The sequence below is a fragment of the Nomascus leucogenys genome, chromosome 7b (assembly GCF_006542625.1).
Source record: "Nomascus leucogenys isolate Asia chromosome 7b, Asia_NLE_v1, whole genome shotgun sequence".
NCBI classification, from domain to species: Eukaryota; Metazoa; Chordata; class Mammalia; order Primates; family Hylobatidae; genus Nomascus; species Nomascus leucogenys.
This window is the reverse complement of record NC_044387.1, coordinates 71,408,036-71,431,173: the sequence shown is the minus strand read 5'-3', so window position 1 is coordinate 71,431,173 and position 23,138 is coordinate 71,408,036. Positions and strand designations below refer to the sequence as shown.

The window sequence follows — 23,138 nt, the reverse complement described above, 5'->3', positions numbered from 1 at the left end:
TTGTGGTGTATGTAGGGGAGAAGTAGATAGTATGCCTATTAATTTTTTATTTTACCTGTATACACAGAAAAGTTCTAGATCAAGTGAACAAATACCTAACTTTAATCATAAAAGCAGTGAGTCATGGCCCCTCAATCAATTTCCCAATTTGAGCCAATTTACAGGACCAGAACTTTGTGAAGGAAGGGGAAGCTGGGTGCTCTTGAGGAAGGACTCATTTTCTCATGACCAGTACAAGGTTAGAAGTAACCACGTCCACACATACATGTGTCTTTTCACAATGTCAGGCTTTTATTGATGCATTTTAATCACAAAAGCCACAAGCTACATGGATTTCTCAATGAGGCAATTCTCCTTATACTTCCTGTTCACTCGGTAGTCAGAGCTGTGGGCACACAGGCTCAAGCCACTCTACAAGTCAGTATTGCAAACCATACGTAATAGTATATTTAATCAAGATAATAATATTTATATATTATAAGTTAAACATTCCACAACAAAGTAACATTTAACATCAGGAGGGAAAAGAGATAGGAGAAAGGGTTAATAAACCAGTCCCTGGGGAGCGAAGAAGACAAAAGGAGTCCTGGTCTCGGCTGGGTGGTCAGTCAGTCTTGCAAGGAAAAGTCTTTGAGGTGGTAGATCCTTTGTCCGCAGATGCCAAATTCTTATCACAAGTGACTGCAAGATGTTGAAGGCCTAATGTTTCATAGTCACAGAGTCCTCTGGTCAGAACTGATAGTGGAAGAATGTGTTTGTTGTGTCCTCATCTGGTTGGATGCCATTTTTAGGTTTTGATTTTTTTTTTTTAATTAAACAAAACATCCTTGTTGGCAAAACGCTCCATGAAATATAAAATGGAGTCTTTTTCTAAAATAGAAAAGATGTCTATGTTATGTCAAGGGTGCTCTATACACTGGTATGCCACCAAAATTTATACTGTTAATCTTTTCCTCACCCTTCCCCAAAGGGACCTATGACTTTTTACCAGGGTTACTGTTCACTGGGGAAAAGGAAATAATCAGATTACTGAACATTGGCTCTGAGGTGACAATGATTCCAAGAGACCTAAAATATCAGGGAAGCTTATGGGGGCCAGATGATCCATAGAGTTTTAGGTCAGCACTGTCTCACAATAGCCCTAGTGAGTCTTCAAATTCATCTTGTCATTATTTCCCAAATTCTGGAATGCACAGTTGGAATAGACATACTCAGAAATTGGCAGTGTCTCCACATTGGTTTCCTGACCTATTGAGTGAGGGTTATTATGATGGGAAAGGCCCCAGGTGGAAGCCACTCAACTGCCTCTACCTAAGAAAATTGTAATCCAAAAGCAATACTGTATTTCTGGAAGGATTTTCCTCTATCAAGGATTTGACACAGGCGTGGTAATTTCCAGCATATATTCATCTCACTTGCCTATTTGGCCTATGCAGAAGACACATGAATCTTTGAGAATGACAGTGGATTATTATAAGCATAACCAGGTGGTAACTCCAAGTACTGCTGCTGTACCAGATGTGGTTTCAATGTTTGAGCAAATTGACACATTCCCTGGCACCTAATAGACTTGACAAATGCCTTTTTTTCTCCATACTTGTCAATAAGGACCACTAGAAGCAGTTTTCTTTTAGCTAGCAAGGCTAGCAGTGTCCCTTAACTGCCCTATGTCAGGAGTATCTGGCTTTCTAGCTGTATGTCATAATTTAGTTTGCATGGATCTTTATCACTTTTCACTTCCCCAGAGAAATCACAGTCATCCATTATATTGATGACATTATGCTGGTTCCACTTAGTGAGCAAGAAGTTGTAACTACCAGACTTTTTGGTAAGGCATTTGCATTTCAGAAGTTGGAAGCTAAATCCACCTCAGTGAAATTTCTAGGGTTCCACTGTTGTGGGACATGTCGAGATACCCCTTCTTAGGTGAAGAATAAGTTGTATCTGACCCCTCCTACAACCAAAAAGTTACATGCTAGTGACTGTTTATGGCTTTTAGATGAGACTAGGCGTTTTCAGGGTGGTATGGCTGTAGACTATAGATTTTAGAGGCAACATATTCCTCATTTGGATATGTTACTCTGTCCCATTTTCCAAGTTACCTGAAAAGCTGATAGTTCTGAGTAGAACTCAGAACAAGAGAAGGCTTTGTAACAGGTTCAGGCTGCTGTGCAAGCCATAGGCTCCAGGAGATCTAATGGTGCTTCAAGTGTCAGTGGCAGATGGGGATGCTGTTTAGAGCATTTGACAGGCCCCTTTAGGTAAATTGCAATGCAAACCCATAGGATTTTGGAGCAAGGCCCTGACATCCTTCCCAGACAAATATTCTCCTTTTGAGAAACAACTGTTGGCCTGTCACTAGGTTTTCGTAGAGACTGAACAGTTAACCATGGACCACCAAGTTAACAAGTGACTGAGCTGCTTATTATGAACTGAATGTTATCTGTCCTACTAAGCCATCAAGTTGTACATGCACAGTAGCACTCTGTCATCAAATCGAAGTGATGTACATGTGATCAGGCCCAAGCAATGCTTGAAAACACAAGTAAGTTGCATGAAGTGGCCCAAATATCCAGTGGTCCTCAGTTCTGCTGCACTGCCTTCTCTTTGCCAGCCCGTACCTATGGCCTCTTGGTGAGTCCTGTGATCAATTGCCAGAGGGGAAGACCTGGGCCTGATGTATAGATTGTTCTGACAATATGCAGGCACCACCTGAAAGTGAACAGCTGCAGCACTACAGCCCCTTTTTGGGACATCCCTGATGGACTGTAGTGAAGGAGAATCTTCTCAGTGGACAGAACTTTGAGGAGTGTACCTGATTGTTTACTTTTTTTGGAAGGATAAATGTGATTATTTATTAATTCATGGGCTGTGGCTATTGGTTTGTCTGGATGGTCAGAGACTTGGAAGGGACATGAGTAGAAAATTGTTGACAAAAAAAGTTTGGGGGAAGAGGTATGTGTATAGATGTCTATGAGTAGGAGAAAAAATCTGAGTACTGTGTATTTGTGTCCTATGTGAATGCTCACTGAAGGGTGACTTCAACGGAGGATAATTTTAATACTAAAGTGGCTGGGAAGACCTGTTCTATGGATACTAGTCAGCCTCTTTCCCCAGCCGCCCATCAGTGCCCAGTGAGCTCATGAACAAGGTGGCCATGGTGGCAGGGATGGAGGTTATCCAAGGACTCAGCAACCTGAACTTCCACTCAGCAAGCCAACCTGGCTGTGGCCTCTGCTGAGTGTCAAATCTGCTGGCAGTGGAGACCAACAGTAAGTCCCTGATAAGGCACTGTTGCCTAGGATGATCAACCTGTTACCTGGTAGCAAGTTGATTATATTTGACCCCTTCCATCATAAAAGGGGCAGCATTTTGTTCTTATTAGAATAGACACTCACTCTGGATACAAATTTGTCTTCCCTGCATGCTGTACTTCTGCCCAGACTACCATCTGTGGATTCACAGAATGCTTTATCAACCTTCATTGTATTGCTTAGCATTGCTTCTGATTAAGAAATCTGTTTCACAGCAAATGAATGCTCATGGAATTCACTGGCCTTGCTATGTTCCCCACCATCCTCAAGCAGCTGGCTCGATAGAACTGAATGTAGGTGGCAATACCTTGTATGGCTGGGACAAGTTTTTCCAGAAGGATATATGTGTACTGAATCAGCATCCAGTATATGGTGCTGTTTCTCCCCATAGGTAGGATTCATTGGTCCAGGAATCAACAGGTGGAAATGGGAGTGTTACCACTTGTTATTACCTCTGGTGACCCAATAGCAAAATTTTTGCTTCCTGTTCCTGTGATCTTACAGTCTGCTGGCCTAGAGGTCTTAATTCCAAAGGGAGAAATGCTTTCACCAGGAGGCAAAACAATGATTCCATTGTACTGGAAGTTAAGATTGCTTCCCAGCCACATTGGGCTCTTCCTGCCTCTGAATCCTCAGGCAAAAATGGAGTTATCATGCTAAGAGTAGTGATTGATCCTGACTACTGTGGGGAAATTGAACTATACCACAGTAAAAGTAAGGAAGAGTATGTCCAGAATACAAGAGATTCCTCAGTGCATATCTTAGTATTACCATACTGTGTGATTAAGTTGAGGAACACTGGTAATACAATCCAGGTAGGACTACTAAAGCAGCCCAGACCCTTCAGGAATGAAGCTTTGGGTCACCCTATTAGCTACAGTACCAGGACCAGCTGAGGTGCTTGCTGAAGACAAAGGGAATGCAGAATAGGCAGTGAAAAAAGGTAGTTGTAGATACCAACTATGATCACATGACCATTTACAAAACAAGAAATGTAATTGTTACATTTCTTTCTTATTTTGTGTGTGTATATGTGTGTGTGTGTGTATATATAATCTTTGTTTTCTTTCTTTTAATCCCTCACCATGCAACTTAAGATGTATTGAGTTTATAATATCAACATCATAGTATTTAAGTATTGTTAACTGTACATCATAGTATGTAAATAGGTAAATTATGGGATATTGGGGAAGTATACATATCACCTAAGGTGGGGAATGGGTTTATATTAGGGTTCTCCAGAGAAATAGAACCAACAGGATATGTACAGATATAGACAAAGAGATTTATTATGAGGGATTGGCTCATGCAATTATGGAGGCTGAGAGGTCGCATGATCTGCTGTCTAAAACGTAAAGGCCCAGGAAAACCAGTGGTGTAAGTCCCAGTCTGAGTCTGAAGTCCTGAGAACCTGGAGTGCTAATGTGAGGGCAAGTTAAGAGGATGTCTTTCCCAACAGAAACAGATGAACTCCCACTTCCTCTGCCTTTTCGTTTTATTTGGGCCCTCAACAAATTGGGTGATTGATGCTCACTCACACCGGTGAAGGTAGATCATCTTTACCACTTCAAAATGCTGATCTGTTGTGGAACAACCTCACAGACACAACCAGAAATCATGTTTTATCAGCTCCCTGGGCATTTGTTAGTCCAGTCAAGTTGACACATAAAATTGACTGTCACAGGTTTAGAATGGTTTTGGTTATATACAGAATAGTTGTGTTAGGTGGGAATTATGACCTTGTTATTAATCTTCATTTGGTGATGAAATAATGGTTTGAGGAGATGCATATGAGTGCCAAGTTGACAAGGGGTGGACTTGTGATGGTTAATTTGTGTCTCATTTGGGTCACAGGCTGTTTAGATATTTGGTCAAATGTTATTCTAGGTGTATCTGTGAGAGTCTTTTCTGGATGAAATTTATGTTTAAATTGGTAGACTGAGTAAAAAAGATTGCCCTCCCTGTTAGTGTTGGGCATTATCCAATCAGCTGAATGCCTGAATAAAACCAAAAGGCTGGCTGTTCCCCCAGTAGAGAGAATTTCTTCTGCCTAACTGCCTTCTATGACTTTGGTTTTTTCTCACTTTTGGATTCAAATTTGTCTCTTCCTGGGTCTAGAGGCTGCTGGCCTTCAGACTGTGCCATTGGTCTTGCTGACTCATCCTGTAGATATTGGCACTTGTTAGCCAATGTAATTGTGTGAGTCAGTTCCTTATAATCTCCTCTCTCTCTCTCTCTCTGTCTCTCTCTATTCCCATTTGTTCTGTTTCTCTGAAGAATCCTGATTAATACTGGGGCATAGAAATAGCACTTGATAGGCCGGGCATGGTGGCTCACTCCTGTAATCCCAGCACTTTGGGAGGCCGAGGTGGGTGGATCACCTGAGGTCAGGAGTTCGAGACCAGCCTGGCCAACCATGGTGAAAACCCATCTCTACTAAAACTAATAATAATAAAATAATTAGCTGGGTGTGGTGATGCACACCTGTAGTCCTAGCTACTCAGAAAGCTGAGGCAGGAGAATCGCTTGAACCCAGAAGTGGAGGTTGCAGTGAGCCGAGATCACACCACTGCACTCCAGCCAGGGTGACAGAGTGAGACTGTGTCTCAAAAAAAAAAAAAAAAAAAAAAAAAAAAAAAAAAAAAGGCACTTGATAAAACAAAATTTCTATCTTGATATTTTAGATGAAATTTAAAAAAATTTTCCTATGACATTTAATTGTACTTCTCTTTAATCTTCTTTTCCTCACCCTCTTAACAATATTGTCTGTTTTCTATGAGTCTTTTTTCTCCCCTGCCTGTTTGCTTTGGTGTCTGTCATCACAGAAGAAGGTTTCCTCAAATGTCTGGTTAACTTTGGCAATTTGCTCATTCCTAAGCATAACAAAGAGAAAATCTATATGTCTGGGTATGAGTTGTCCACTGGTGATGCATGAGTCCCCTTTGTCATTTGTAGAGCATTACCTTTATCCTAGCTTCTCAATTTTCTCAGAAAAGTTTTCAAATATCACTCAGAGTGTCATAGTCCAGTATGTATACTTTCAATTTATCTTGTCTTTTTCATTATAGCTTTTTTCTTTCTTTTTTTTTTTAGACGGAGTCTCGCTCTGTCACCCAGGCTGGAGTGCAGTGGTGCAATCTCGGCTCACTGCAAGCTCCGCCTCCCGGGTTCGCGCCATTCTCCTGCCTCAGCCTCTCCGAGTAGCTGGGACTACAGGCGCCCGCCACCACGCCCGGCTAATTTTTTTGTGTGTATTTTTAGTAGAGACGGGGTTTCACCGTGGTCTCGATCTCCTGACCTCGTGATCCGCCCGCCTCGGCCTCCCAAAGTGCTGGGATTACAAGCGTGAGCCACCGCGCCCGGCCCTCATTATAGCTTTTAAATAATTTCCTTAATTATAACTTTTCTAGAAAATAAACTTCCAGTGTTTACCATGGTAGGATGGCTACACAGCATAGGGAGAAGATGTGGTATTCTAACTTTCTTTTTATACCAACTTGCAGCTCTTTCCCTCAGCCACCTTCGTATGTACTCAGTGCCTTCAATTCCTAGCTTTTCTGGAGTTTTGTGGCAAGCATTGATTTCCTTCCTCATGTTGATTCCTCTACTTTGTTGTGTAGAGGTTTGTTTTCTTTGGTCGTCTAAGTGCATTTATTACTACTAACCTATGTGTTTCCAGGTTGTAAAATAAATTCCTTGATGTATCTCATGTACTGTTGCCCCCTCTTTATTCTCAGGTTTACTATGTTTAACCTGAAGTCACTCAATATCTACCTGTCTTAAAAAAATTTTTTTTTTTTTTTTGAGACAGAGTCTCATTCTGTCGCCCAGGCCGGAGTGCAGTGGCGTGATCTTGGCTCACTGCAACCTCTGCCTCCCTAGTTCAAATGATTCTTCTGCCTCAGCCTCCTGAGTAGCTATGATTACAGGCGTGCACCACCACACCTGGCTAATTTTTGTATTTTTAAAGTAGAGATGGAGTTTCACTATGTTGGCCAGGTTGGTCTTGAACTCCTGACCTCTTGGTCTGCCCACCTCGACCTCCCAAAGTGCTGGGATTACACGTGTGAGCCGCCGCGCCTGGCCAAAAAAAAAAATTTTTTTTTTTTTTTGAGACGAGTCTCGCTCTGTTGCCCAGGCTGGAGTGCAGTGGCGCAATTTTGGCTTACTGCAAGCTCTGCCTCCTGGGTTCATGCCGTTCTCCTGCCTCAGCCTCCCAAGTAGCTGGGAGTATAGGCACCTGCCACCATGCCTGGCTAATTTTTGTATTTTTAGTAGAGACAGGGTTTCACTGTGTTGGCCACGATGGTCTTGATCTCCTGACCTCATGATCTGCCCGTCTCGGCCTCCCAAAGTTCTGGGATTACAAGAAAAAAATTCTTTAATACTCAAAGTTATGTTAAAGATCTGCCCACCAGAATCAATTGCTACTGCATTTAATGTCACTCAGTATTAATGGCTTGACAAAATAAAATGATAGCAGAGTAGATTTATATGTAATCTTTTTAATCTGTGGCCTGATTTTTTCTGCTTTAGAACATGCTAATATTTGGGAATTACTTTTAAAATTGAGATAAATTTATTTAGTGTATTCATCACTAAAACATGTTCTAGGAGATTATTGAATTTATAGAAAACTGTCAAGTTCATGTCCAAAGAAATTAGAATTTTATTACAATAATTTGAATGCATAGCGTGTTAATTGGTATCTTTTTCTCTATATTTATTTGTTGAGGATAGGGAGGAATAGAAAATGTTAGGTTAATGAAGTCTTTTGTCCCCCTAACTAACTTTTACCACCAAGAATACAGTTTTGAAATTTGGTGGAGATCTATGTAGTAGATTTCACTAATACGTATTATCTTCATTGTTTTTGTTGTGTGACTTAAAAGCATCAGTTAGCTAAGAGTATATTTTAGTAAAAATTGACTAGTCAACAATTATGGCCTTAGGAAGTGATAGTCAATTAAATACAGCTTTGGAACAGGTATGAAATTATTGACTCTGTTGTTTTGTTTTGAGTTCTTCCTCTCCAAAGTGCTGAAATGTGTTTTGAAATTACTTAGTTGCATTAGTGGTTGGATTTGAGGCTTTTAAGGTGTTTTTCATCAGTACCTCTGGGAAAAGGATAACCAAGACCTTTAAATGTACTATGCATTTTGCATCACTATATAATTGTAAATACTGTGATGAAATATTGAAATGATCATGTAAGACGATGACCATTAAGCTTTTCTTTTAACTATTAAAACTCACTAAGGGTTATATTGAGCTGTGGTTTATGAAATTGTTTAGACTAACACCTTCCTTGATAATTGTTTCTGAAGTGGAGAAAAATGGTTTAGGATAACATAGTTCATGAATACTCTTTTTAGTTTTGGCAACTTCTATGAATTACTATAGAGAATGTTTTATTATAGAGAAAACTTCTTGGCTTTGACTAACACCTGGACTATAAACAAATTGAAAAAATATTCTCATGGGCTTCAGATTCTTTTTATATAGGTTATTCTTTTTAGTATGCATTTGTATATCTGGCATTTGGTATTTTATTAAATGGTAATAATTAGTAATTAGGACTGTATTATAGAGAAATGAAAACATGATGATATTCCTGAGATTTGTGATAATTTTTAACAACAACCCAAAGTGTAAGATTTGTATTTTCATTTTATTCCTAATTTTAACCAATTTTTAAAAATTAATAAGAACATTTCAGGTTATTATGTAATAATTACTGAGGGTTAACAAATATGGGTTTATAGATGATCCTCGAGAAAACCAGAAGCATAATGTATTACTAGTAATAAATTTGAGTTTCTGAGCCTCCATAAAACACTGAACTTCTTCAATTATATATGTACCTTCATGTCTAATTTGTTTTTAATTGAAAAGAAATATTTTATGTGACATACCAAGATAAGTTTAGATTATAAATTTTTAGTGTGGTTAAGTTTTGATAGTTATACTAACTCTAACTGGTTTTCAGTCTAACCCCAATAATGCTACTTAAAGTCTTTGTGAAATCTAAATAGCACAATTTCTGATTTGACAATGTAAGTAAAAGTTTCTGTATATAATGAAAATAAAATCTAAATTATGTTTACTTTTTACCTGCCTACTTAATATATGGGTCTTTCTGCTGTTACCTATTTCATCCATGTGGAGTTTTGAGTTTTGTCTGAATTATGTAATAAAAATCCTTTCCTGTTGCAGTTTTGGATCAGACCAAATGGATTTGAGAAAAATAGTACTAGTAAATACTTTTTTATTACTAATTTTTAAAAGACATTGCTTTTTAGAGCAGTTTTAGGTTCACGGCAAAACTGAGCAAAAGGTAGAGATTTCCCACATTTCCGTTTCCCCTACACATGCATAGCCTTCTCTCTTGTCAACATTCTTCACCAGACTGGTGTATGTGTTATAATCCATGAACCTACTTTGACATATCATTATCACCCAAAGTCCATAGTTTACATTAGGGTTCACTCTGGTGTTGTGCATTCTGTGAGTTTAGACAAATGTATAGTGGTGTGTCTTCATCATTAGAGTTTCATACAGAGTAGTTTTACTGACCTAAAAATCCTTTGTGCTCCCCTCCATTCCCACTAACCCCTATAAACACGGATCTTTTTACATTTCTCCATAGTTTTGCCTTTTCCAAAATGTCATATAGTAGAAATCATACAGTATGTAACCTTCATATTAGTTTCTTTCTCTTAGTAATATACTTCTACATTTTCTCCATGTCCTTTCATGGCTTGATAGCTCTTTTTTTTTTAGCACTGAATAATATTCCATTGTCTGGTTGTACCACAATTTATCCATTCACCTTCTGAAGGACATTTTGGTTGCTTCTAAGTTTTGGCATTTATGAATAAAGCTACTATAAATCTCCATGTACAAATTTCTAAGTGGTCATAAGTTTTCAACTCCCTTGGTTAAACACTAAAAAGTGAAATTGCTGGATCTTATGGTAAGAGTAGGTTTAGTTTTGTTAGGAACCATCAAACTGTCTTCCAATGAGACTGTATCATTTTGCATTCCCACCAGCAATGACTGAGATTTCATTTATTCTTGTACCACATCCTTGCATTAGGTGATGTCAGTGTACTGGATTTTAGCCATTCTAATAGGTGTCTAATGGTATCTAGTCTTAATTTGCCTTTCCCAATGACATATGGAGAATCTTTCATATGCTTATTTTCCATTTGTATATCTTCTTTGGTGAAGTGTCAAAGTCTTTGGCCCATTGTTTAATGTGATTGTTTTTGTTGACTTTTAAGAGTTCTTTGTATATTTTGCACAATTCTTTATTAGATGTCTTTTACAAATGATTTTATCCCAGTCTGTGACTTGTTATTACTGATACATAGGAAAGTGGCTGACTTTTGTATATTAACCTTGTATCCTGCAACCTTGCTATTTATTGCTTATTCCAGGATTTTTTGTAGATTATTCAAGATTTTCTATATAGATGATTATGTCATCAACAAAGACAGTTTTATTTCTTCTTTTTCAATTTTTATCCTTTTCTTGTCTTATTGCATTAGCCAGGACTTCCAGAATGATGTTGAAAGATAGTGGTGAGAGGGGACATTCTTGACTTTTTCCTGACAGTGGATACTTTTAAAAGTAAAATGACTAATCTAAAGATTTATATATAGAATTTTAGTTCCTCTGTAATTACTGACTTCTTTTTTTCTAGCAAGAAAAGTAATTTTCTTCATTTTTTTCTTTAAGTTTCTATTTTGAAGTTTTCTGTAAGTTAAATGATCTAAGTGAAAACTCACTCAACTTGAGGTCTCACTTTCCTTCCTATTCTTGTATTATGTCAAATTTCTAGTTGGGTTTCCAGGAATGTTATGGTAGGTATAAGAGCTGAGGAGTGAACATATGCTTGTGTTGTTTGGCTGTTGCATCTCTTGAGGTATCATACTTCTTGCTGATCACTTGTTGCCTGTCCACAAAGGTCACAGTTATGTTCTCTTCATCTTCTTAAATCCTAAGCTGCTTCTGCATCTGCATCCTTCCATGATAATTTTTTTAATCTTCCTAGCTGAGGTCCATCTGTCTTTAAACTTGTCTCTGTTCTACTGTTCTTGTGCATTACTAGATTTAGGGTAAGCCTTTGAGTCTTATTATCTCTCTGTGCTGTGCTTGGGAAGTTAGATGTGGGACCCTCTGTACCAAAATAAAAAAATTTGCGGTTTCTGCTTTTTGTCTTCATTCTCCTACCTTTTTGTGGCACATGCCCTTCTCTCAAGAATATAGTCTTGTGGAATTTGATTGCTTCCTTTTGGACTACCTGTCTTCATTTTATTTTGATGGAAAGAAAATGGTTTTAAATTAGATTCATATTTCTGTTTTATATTGGTTTGCTTTACCTCATTGGCAAAAATTTAGTATCTCTGTTTTACAGTTTCGGTAAAATATGAATTCAGTATGAATTTTAGAGACTATATATTGTACAATTACAAGTCATGAATTTCTAAATGTTAGTAAATTTTAGAATAATAAAAATTATACCTAGAATACACTTTTAAAAGGAATATCTAAGACCTGCAGATGTAGCATGATCTGCCTAAGGATATATTCTGTTAGTATCAGAATGAGAACATGGATTTTATGACTTTGTTTCTTGTTCATTCCTCAAGAATACATTACTTTTACTTCTCTGCTAGTTCTAGTCCGTGACTACCCTCCAATGTTTTACTGATTTTCTATTTCATTTTTATTCTACTGTATATGTTCTGTTAGCACAGTTATACTAACACTATTTGTAAAATATAATCCTTTGACAAAATCATGTCGTGATCATTTTAATCTTAAGAACCACCTTGGGTTTTTCAAAACACAAAAGAAGGTAAGTATGAAAGTGGACATGGAAAAGGGAAAGTAGAAGAGAAAGGATGAGACTGAAAAAGAAAAGAATTTGGAGTGGAACAGAATAGCTATTAGGGTGAAATTGCATGGAATTTGAAAGTCTTAGAGTTATTACACTCAGAAAATATGAATATGGTTTATGGTGAGCAGTGGTAAGTAGCCAGACATGGCCTTTTGATTTGAGTTTTATGAAAGAACAAAAAAAGATCAGTTGAGGGATATTATGTAGTCAGAATACAAAGAGCTCCTTAAATATTAAGAAATATGAAGATTGTGTATGTATTTCCAGTTCTTTAAAAACAAATCTTTGTATGTTTATATAGGCACACACACACACACGCACACACACACAAGTGGCATTGACTAGCATTTTTCAAATCTAGGTATATTTCAATTCATGTAGGCCTTTCCTTATTGTGTTAATGCTTATTATATATATTTTTTGTTCTAAGGATTAAAATATTCATTTGTAAATACTCTATTGATTGATTTCATTCCTAGGCTTTTTAATGGATTGCTTTTTAGTGGATAAAGTTTAATGGGTAAATTTCAAATGGATCAAGAATATAGTTAGTAGATTTATACTAGATATTACTAATTCATAGGGCAATGAATTATAGTTTCTAACTCAAAACTGGTTTAGCTCAATTCACTGATTTTTCTAATTTCATTTTCAATTGCTAGTCATCAATTTCTATGGTGAACTATGCTGTTTTTATTAGGGTTATTGAACTATTTAATTCCTTCTTCTCTTCATTTTGGGTAATATATCTTAAAAGAAAAAATTGAAAAATAAAGCCAAAACCAAAATGTCTATTTGTCCTTGGTTTTCTTTGTTACCTTCTTTCTCAACTCCCAACTACTTCAGATAAATTAGTATATCGTGTTATAGAACGAAAAGGGCAAGATAAATATAGATAGGCTCATTCAATTTACACAGAATCAAATTGTTGCTAACTTGTTTAGTGTCAGTATACTTTTCAGTATCACCTATTCATATGGTTTAACATAACTTTTAAGAGTTAGGTATGAAATTGATATGGGTGATATTTTTCATTATTATTGTTTTAAGAGAAAGAACCTACTGAGTGACATTTCTTCAGCTATTTTTGCTTTTTTTTTTAATAGGAGTGGCAAAATTCTATTCAGAAGAATGCAGGCCTTGCTTTTATCGAACTTGTCAATGAAGGAAGGTAATCTATTTTATTTTAGTTCATTTTGTATTTTTCTTTAAAATCATGTGTTTTTCCTATAGGCATTGATATTTTTGGGTTCTGTATTTATTGTTTATTCAGTCAGTAATGTAATGGAGCTCTGATATATCAATTATTATGTATATGTTAATATTTAACCATTTTATAATTTTCTTTAGATACATGCTTACTGATACAGTTCTGATTTTTATTTTTCGATAAGTGTGGCTGAGTTTGGGAAAAGTAAACTGATAATTCTATTTGCAGGTATAAGGAAAAGCCATACTTATTTGGACTTCCTATCAAGTTCTTTTATGTGTATAGAGCCAATAATTAGAATTAGATGTCTATATTATCTTTCTTATATCACAGGCTGACCATAAGGGGAGGGGGGACAAGTTTCGCAATGTGATGTGACGTGATGAGAAAGGTGATAGAGGAAATAAGTAGGTATGTTTTCTACTTAAAGAGCCGAAACAGAAGAATTCAAGGAAAGAAAATTCAGTGGTGGATAAGAGAAGGGAAGAAAGTACAGAGATGAAAAGAGAGATAAAAGGGAGAAAACAAATGTAAAAGAGTGAAATCATTAAAAGGCAAAAAGAAATTGAGGAAATGATTAGTGGACCACTTTTTGTCTGATTTGTAGTAGCTGATTTTTCATTAATGGAACTGAAGACCCAGAGTATAGATTAAAAGATGTGACTGATTCCCCTTCGAGATAGTATTCTGAACAAACTTAGTGTTTCAGCAATGTTCGATTAGTGTTTTGGGTAATGTTGTTGGAAGATTGACCCTATCAGTCCTTTGGTAACTATTTGAACTTGCATCTAGGAATCAAGGCTTGCTCGCTCTCTCTCATAAATATTATGGAAAAGGGAGAAAAGAGTATTTGTACTTTATTTGATTTTAAATACTATTAAAATCCTTTCCCTCAGAAATAATTACAGGTGCTCACAGACTAGTAACCTGCAGTTATAATACTTCATGCTAAATTCTGTGATAGAAATATGTAAGTACAGAGTGCTTAAAACTTAACCAGGAAACATGATTCTTGAGGTGCATTTCAAGGATCAGTACGATTTGTTATGTAAACATTAGAAAATTGGAGGTTATGGAAAAATTCGAGGACATTTGTGTGAAAAACATTTCAAACACAGGGAACAGAGTATCTGAAGGCATCGTAATGTGGGAAGATATATAGGATATTCGTGTGTGTATGTGTGTGTGTGTATTGGAGAGGTGTTGTTGGAATTGGGCATCTAGATCCCTCAAGAGCGTGGGAAGCCTTGGAAGATTTTAAAGAAAAGAGAGTCATTGTGATATTTCGGGTTTGGGAAGATAACTGGCAGAATTGTTTAGGATAGGTTGAAGGAGGGAAGACCTGACTGAAATGAAGAACAGTAGCAAGGTTACTACAGTGATCTATATGAAACATAGAGCTACATTTTCATATAGAGTGTGGTAAGTAGTAGGTGATCAATAAAAACTGATATAGATTTATATCAGTGATTACTAATTCATAGGGCAATTAATGAAATAATGACTAATTCTTTACTCTTCCTTTTAGTAAGCATTTCACAGTGTATATTTATTGAAAAATAGCTTTTGGCTGGTTTCGACACTGAGGTATTGGATGATATTGAAGTTTATGGAAAAAGAGGTGACTGGTGCTGTTGATTAAATACACAAATGTTCTGCTTAATGCAAAACACCCATGAACAGATTTTTAAAATAATTTTTAGTGTTTATTGAAGTATAATTCCAGGGCTTTTTTAAAGAAAAATTTATACGAGGTGATTTTGATCATTGTAGACTTTACTAAGTGTAACTACCCTTACTTATGTATGTTATTGTTACATTTAATAGGTGAGGCAGCATAGACTTATGATTAAGAGCATTGGCTTTGAAGATAGCCCTGGGTTCAGGTTTCAGCTCTGATACTTGACAAGTGCTTTTAGTTTTTGAGCTTCAATTCCTCATCTATTTATTATACACTATGTCCCAGGAATTATTCTTGCTACTGAGGATACAGCAATAAACAAAATAGATAAAGATTCTTTTTTTGTGGATTGTACATTCAGATAGGCATTGACAGATTATGAATAATAAAAAAATAAATAAGTTATATAATATGTGAATGATGGTTAGTACTGTGAGAAAAGAAAATATGGAGCAGATGAGGAGAATGAAATTTTTGAAGGAAGTAAAAAAGGTTGGTATGGTTTGTAGTTTAAGTAGAATGGCAGGATTAGGACTCATTGAGAAAGTAACATTGGAGCAAGCACTTGAAGCACACAGGGAGTCAGTTAAAGGGGCATGTATGGAAAAAGCATTCCAGGCCTAGGGAACAGCCAGTGTACAAGTGAGAGCTTCTGTGGTGTATTTGAGGAATGAGGCCAATATAGCAAGAAAAGAGTGATTAAAGTAGAATGAAATAGGCAGTAAGGTCAGAGACATAACACAGGGCAAGCTTTTGTGTAGAGGCTTTGTAATTTATTCTGTGGGAAATGACAGCCATTGCATGGTTTTGAGAAGAAGAGGAAGACAGTCTCCCTTATGGATTAAAAAGATCACTCTGGGATGGGCGCAGTGGCTCACACCTGTAATCCCAGCACTTTGGGAGGCTGAGGTAGGTGACTTGCTAGAGCCCAGGAGTTCAAAACCAGACTGGAGGCGGGGTGCGGTGGCTCATGCCTGTAATCCCCGCATTTTGGGAGGCCGAGGCAGGCGGATCATGAGGTCAGGAGATTGAGACCGTCCTGGCTAACACGGTGAAACCTCATCTCTACTAAAAATACAAAAAAAAATTAGCCAGATGTGGTGGGCACCTGTAGTCCCAGCTACTCGGAGGCTGAGGCAGGAGAATGGCGTGAACCCGGGAGATGGAGCTTGCAGTGAGCAAAGATTACGCCACTGCACTCCAGCCTGGGTGACAGAGCAAGACTCCATCTCAAAAAAAAAAAAAATAAAAAAAATAAAATAAAATAAATAAAATAAAAAACCAGCCTGGGCATCATGGTGAAACTCTGTCTACAAAAAATGCAAACAATTAGCCTGGTATGGTGGCAGGTGCCTGTAGTACCAGCTACTTGGAAACCTGTGAGGTGGGAGGATCCCTTGAGTCTAGGAGGACGAGGCTGCAATGAGCTGTGATCATGCTACTACAGTGTAGCCTGGGAGATAGAGCAAGACCCCATCGTGGGGAAAAAATGACTATGGCTGATGCATGTAGGAATTTAAGGATAGAAGTGAAGAGATCAGCCAGAAGCAGTGGCTTATGTCTGTAATTCCAGCACTTTGAAAGGCCGAGGTGGGAGGATCTCTTGAGCCCAAGAGTTTGAGACCAGCCTGGGCAATGTAGTGAGACCCTGTCTCTACAGAAAATAAAAAGAATTAGTTGGGTGTGGTGGCATGCACCTGTGGTCCTAGCTACATGGGAGGGTGAGGCAGGAGGATCACTTGAGCCCAGGAGGTCGAGGCTGTAGTAAGCTGTGCTCACGCCACTCACTCCATCCTGGGCAGTAGAATGAGACTCTTTCTCAAAAAAAAAAAAAAAACAAAAACAAAAACAAAACAAAAACAAAACAAAACAAAAAAAAAACAAAGAGATCAATTAGGGGGCTGTTGTAGTAATTCTGGTTAAACATGATGGTGACTGAGACAAGGTTGCTAGCAGTAGAGGAGGTAAGAAGTGGTAGGATTATGAACCTATTTTGAAGATAAGACCTGACAGGATATCCTAATGGCTTGGATGTGGGTTGTGAGAGAAAGCCAGGCATCACCCTTAAGATTTTTGGCCTTGTAAGCAGAGATACCAAATGCCTTTGTTTTGCATTATCATTCAAAGATCTTTATATAGCAGACAGCTTTGGAATATAGAAATAGTGTCTCCATTTAGAACAAAGCAGGATCGTTTACTGTCTAGTATAATAATGTCGCTCTCCGAGCCAAAGACCAACAGGCCTACTGGCCATCACAGAAGACTCAAGTGTCCTAAGCTCAGAGTTCCTCTCTTGTAACACACTTTACTGCATATACAGGTGTCTACTGGACCTGTGTTATTCTGTGGAACTGAGACGTGGAGGTACTGGCACAAATGCTAATACTCCTGCTATTGCTATTTCTGAAAATTTGGTGAAACAGTTGTTTGAATAATTTATTTTTGTATCATCTGTTATCATTTTCATAGTACCCTTTCTCTGATTTTTTACCTTTGCTTTTCTTATTCTGTTTAGATTTTTCGGTCTCCCATAGTTAGAAACTGTCTTCTTTACTTCAGTGCTTAGCCTATAGAGAACACTCAGCCTTTATCTTTTATGTAAGTGTTTGAAATAAACAGTGGTGGAAGCTAAGATTCATTAGTGAAATAGTGGAGGTAAAATTGGAAATTTTCATTCTCTCTTTATTTACAGTGTAGAATATATTTTAAAGGAAAATTTTGGTGGGTTATTTTTCTAAATCAGTGGATTTGGCTTTCCTTTTATAAATATTTAGTGCCTTGAGGTTAAATGAGGAATAGATGTGTTTGTGAAATAGTTTGGAGTGTTTGACTACTAGACTTAATCCCAGGGGCAGGAAGAGTAATAATAAGGATTTTCCTTTTTACTGCAAAGACTAACCTTTTTTTCTTCTTATTATGTAAGTCTGACCTGCCTTGACCTCATTTATAGAGTAGCTGCTATAAATTTTGCCCTTGATTAATGTTTTATTAGTGTAAATAACATGAAGACCTTTATAGACAGACTACAGCATAAGGTCTAACAGACTTGAAGAGTATCATTAGCAAATCAATTACTAAGTTCAGACATAAGTAATTGTTGTTTGGTAGAAACTGCTGATGTTGTTCTAGCTATGATCAAGGCAGCTGCTCTATGAGATGTTACTCTGTGAAATTTATGGTGATTTGCTGATGCTCTCTTTAGCTTACATTTGTTTAATAAGATATTTTTGAATACATTGTTTTGGTAATTTTGAGTTCAGTTATTGGTATTTTTCATGTAAACAACACTCCATTTTAAACAAATTTATTTTAGAGAGCTAGAATAATTGATAATCACTGACATAATTGTTACAACCTTGATGACTTCAAAGAGAAAAAAATACATATAATAAAAGATTTTAGTTAAATAATTTTTCACAAATTATGAGCAAGAACATTGTTATTACTGAATGATCATTTTGTTTATGAGTGTTTTATGATATCTTGAATCATTATCATCACCACCTCTGTTTACTTCTTAAATATGCAAGTGATAGATCTAAAAGAGTTTTCTTTTTCTTGAAAGGCACAACTTTCTTTTTTTTTTCTTTTTTTTGAGATGGAGTCTTTCTCTGTCCCCCAGGCTGGAGTGCAGTGGCACGATCTCGGCTCACCGCAACCTCCACCTCCCGGGTTCACGCCATTCTCCTGCCTCAGCCTCCCGAGTAGCTGGGACTACAGGTGCCCGCCAACACGCCTGGCTAATTTTTTGTATTTTTAGTAGATACGGGGTTTCACCGTGTTAGCCAGGATGGTCTCGATCTCCTGACCTTGTGATCCGCCCGCCTCGGCCTCCCAAAGTGCTGGGATTACAGGCTTGAGCCACCGCGCCCGGCCAACTTTCTTTAAACTAATAGTTTTAAAGAACTTAAAGAATATTAAAGCCACCTTTTAGAGTCTCTGTGATGGTGTAGCACCACATCAATAGAAAATAATGTACAGTTATTACTACTCCCTTTGACCCTCTTGAATGAAATCTGAGGGTTCAGTGTTATACTAAATTTAAATGTGGTGTAGTTTACATTGTTATGTATATTGGACCTAAATTGATTTATTTGTATATTCGATTTGTCTTTATCTTATTTTTTTCTTCACTTTACAAATGTATTTAATTGAAATTGAATTGAATTGAAACATATATTTAATTAAATTCCGTAACACTGTTGCTTACATTTTTCAACTCAATTCTTTGCCAATGAATCTTGTATGTTTTTTCTTATTTGGATAAATACAGGGCTTCAAGTTCTTATTTTGCCTTTTATTCTTATTTGCTTAGAGGTTTTGGTGATATTACTTGCAAAAAAATTTAGTGTCTCAGTATTGATGTTAATTTTGCTGGGAGAAATAGATCTGGCTGCTAGGTTGCCTCCTCTCTTCTTGCCAGCTTGCTTGTGATCCCTCCAAATATTTTTTAGAGCATTTTAAGCTCCTGATGTTGTTCTAGGTAGCAGTGATCAAGGCAGCTGCTCTGAGACATTATTCTGTGAAATTTGTAATGATTTGTTGATGGTCTCCTGTCTTATGACTTGTGTCTCTTAGAGAGAATGATGAATATTTTATGTGTTTAGGTGGTACTCTTTTTGTTCTTAACCTCTAGAATTTTGAAAAATAAGTGCAAATCCTCTATCAGAGTTTTCTGTCTTTTTTTTTTTTTTGAGATAGGGTCTTGCTGTGTTGCCCAGGTTAGAGTGCAGTGGCACGATCTCATCTCACTTCAGCCTCGACCTCCCTGGCTCAAGTGATCCTCTCACCTCAGCCTCCTAAGTATCTGGGACTGCTATTGAGGACACCACACTTGGCTAATTTTTTAATTTTTTTTTTTCTTGTAGAGATGGGGTTTTGCCATGTTGCCCAGGCTAGTCCTGAACTCCTGGGCTTAAGTCATTGAGCCTCCCAAAGTGCTGGGATTACAGGCATGAGCCACTGTGCCTGGCCTCCTTTCATTCTTGTTTCTAGTTTTATTAATGTTTCTATTAGTTTCTCCTCATTGTTTCTATTTCATTTATATTTTAAATTAAAAAACTGGCATAGTTTTATTAGCTAATTTTTTAAATGTTTGATAGTAAAAATCAGGGAAGTAGTAGACTATGAAACCTAGTTTAAACGTACAATATTTGGTAAAAATTTTAAGATTGAAATTCTCATCTTGAATCTCGTAATTTGTTAAATATGTAAGTAATTAAAACAACCTATAATTATAGTTTTGTGTTTAATTTAATAAAAACACATTTTAAGAGCTTTCATAGCCTCTTACAACTTTACTTCTAGACGTGCTGCCGTGACTCTTCTTTTTCCCCCATCCTTGGAAAGCACAGAAAGGGCAGATTATCCCACATACTGTTGGGCACGTTGCTTAATCATCTTCTAGGGCCAGTCAGTGTCTGCTTATTACAACAGTAACTCAGACGTGTATACAAATATATAAATAGCCCACATAAAAGACATAATGCTTTGAGTATTAATACACTGGTCTGTCTTCAAAATTCATCTGCTTAGGTTGCATGTCTTTTTTCTGAGCATTCATTTAGCAACTCCATCCTTTTTCTTCACTTATCTGAATAGCATGATTACTAATAATGTTGGTGGAATGAGAAGAAGAATGACTAGAAGGAAAGGTGAAGAGTGAAAAGGGAGAGAGGGAGAGTGGCCAGAAAATATTTCATTTGGACCCTGTTGGCCATTAGCACTTGTATTTTAGATCTGGGTTATCCTTTGATAAAAAGACAAGGATATTTATTGCACGTAAGTAAACAGTGTGGCTAGAATATATTCTTATCTGTATCAGTGGAAGATAAAATTTGAATTGAGGTAGAGATTATCACTTGGAAATCCTTGAGTGTTACTTAAAGAGCCATATGCTTTTTCTGGTTTCAGTTTTAAAATTATATATATAGGAAGATACTTTATAGAAAAACTCCAATTAAATTTTTTTACTGTAATTTTTTTTCTTTTAAGAGATAAGTTCTTGCCTTGTCGCTCAGGCTCAAGTGATCTTCCTACCTTGGTCCCCCAAGTTGGTAGGATTACAGGCGTGAGTCACTGTGCTCTGCTTAATTACATCTTGTAAACAGTTGTTTGGAAATGATGCTATTTTGGCGGTAGAGTCAGAGATCAACAATGGATTAGTCGAGCAGAGACTTTATCTCTCTCTTTGTTTTTTTTTTTTTTTTTTGAGACAGGGTCTTGTTCTGTCACCCAGGCTGCAACCTGTTATCTCCTGGGCTCATGTCTTTATCTCTGTTTACTTCAATCCTGGATTGTATTGGTATAGAAGTTTTTCTGGGTGATTTAGAATGAAGTGTATGCTCTTATATGCTCTTAAAGATTAGATTATTTAAATTAATGTTTATCATTTTATGAAGGTTTAATGGCTTATCAAAGAAGATTAGAATTTTCTCTCCTTAATTAGGATAAGCATGTGTTTCTTATTTATTTTATTCATATGTTTTGGTTTAAAGTACTTACATGGTCAAGTTATTTTTTATTTTTAATTTTATAACTTGATCTCAGCTTACCATTAATATACTTCCTTTAATAGATTTTGAATATGGAGGCTTGTTTTGTGCACTTTATATGGGATTTTATATTTAAATGATTTTTCAATGTTTACTTTTTTTTTTTTGGATGGAGTCTCAACTCTGTTGCCCAGGCTGGAGTGTGGTAGCAATATCAAGGCTCACTGCAGCCTTGATCTCCCAGGCTCAGGTGATCCTTTCACCTCAGCCTCCCAAGTACCTGGGACTACAGGTGCTTGCCACCACACCACAGCTAATTTTTGTATTTTTTGTAGAGTTGGCGTTTTGCCATGTTGCCAAGACTGGTCTCGAACTCCTGCTCAAGTGATCCTCCCACCTTGGACTCCCAAAGTAATGGGATTACAGGCGTGAGCCACCACACTGGTCTGTGGCTACTTTTTAAGCTTGCTTTGTTCTGATTTATGTAAAAAAATGGTGCTGCGTTTGAATTGTGCTTTTTCACCCCCTAAAAATGCTGAATTCTACTAGATTTCAGAGCTTTAAATGTTTTGCTATATAGGATTTGCTGTTTGACATTTTTTTACCAAGACCAAATGTATATGACTTTTAGGAAAGATGGCTTGGATATAGCGTGCCTGTAGAATATGCTTATGTTTGTATAGATGTTTTGTAGCCTTATACATTTTTAAAAAACTACAACAGCATCTGTGTAAGTAGGATCATTTATTAAATAAAAATGATTATAGAAAAAAGGGATATGTATTAGGGATAGGTGAAAAAAGGAACTCTCATAACCTTGGAGAAGAGTAAAATAAAAATAAAATGAAAATAGAGTCATTCACTTTGTTAAGCAAATATTAATCCATACTGGTCACGTGCTGGTCCATATTCTCGGCTCTGAGAATTTAGCAATGGTCACAATAGACATGCCTGCCCTAATAGGCTTTATTTTAATTGGTAAAGTTAGACAATAAAGAAATTAAAAAGTTGATAGTATGTTCAGGAGATAAGTGATATGAGAAAGTTAAAACAAGGAGGGGAGGAGAATAGGTACAATGAGATACAGAGGACATTGCAGTGTTAAATAAGAGTGGTCAGAGTGGAATCTGAAAGGATGAATTTCTATGAATCGCTAAGGAAATGTCACTGGCAATGAAGAGACAAAGGCAGTTATAAGAAGATAGAAGGTGGTAGATACTGTGCAGCAGAGAAATCTGCTGAATTCCAAATAAACTGAATTCCAAGTGGAGAGTCAGGAGAGCCATTTCTCTGTATTTTTGCTTTTTTACATATAACTGTCTTCTCTCTCTTTTTATTTGCACATTCTAGAGAATAGATTATTTCATAGTCCTAAGAAATTATTTTATCTAAAATAATCAGATAAAAGCTTGCAGCCTGTTCTTTTTGCTTCCATTCTAGCCTCTGTAGTATCATGAGTTGTTTTAAAATGTTCAACTAGGGATTATCATGCAAAATAAGTTTGGAAAAACCAGTCGATGTCAGGATGTCA

At 36.9% G+C, this 23,138-nt stretch overlaps 1 protein-coding gene across 3 annotated transcripts in view; it reads left to right on the top strand.

The window, feature by feature from the left end:
* Positions 1-23,138, top strand: part of LRBA (LPS responsive beige-like anchor protein) — a 765,281-nt gene that overhangs the window by 244,965 nt on the left and 497,178 nt on the right. For all 3 annotated transcript variants that reach the window (XM_030816230.1, XM_030816232.1, XM_030816231.1), the window contains exon 35: positions 13,329-13,393. In XM_030816230.1, coding sequence (XP_030672090.1) covers positions 13,329-13,393 — 65 coding nt within the window. The remainder of the gene's footprint in view (positions 1-13,328; positions 13,394-23,138) is intronic.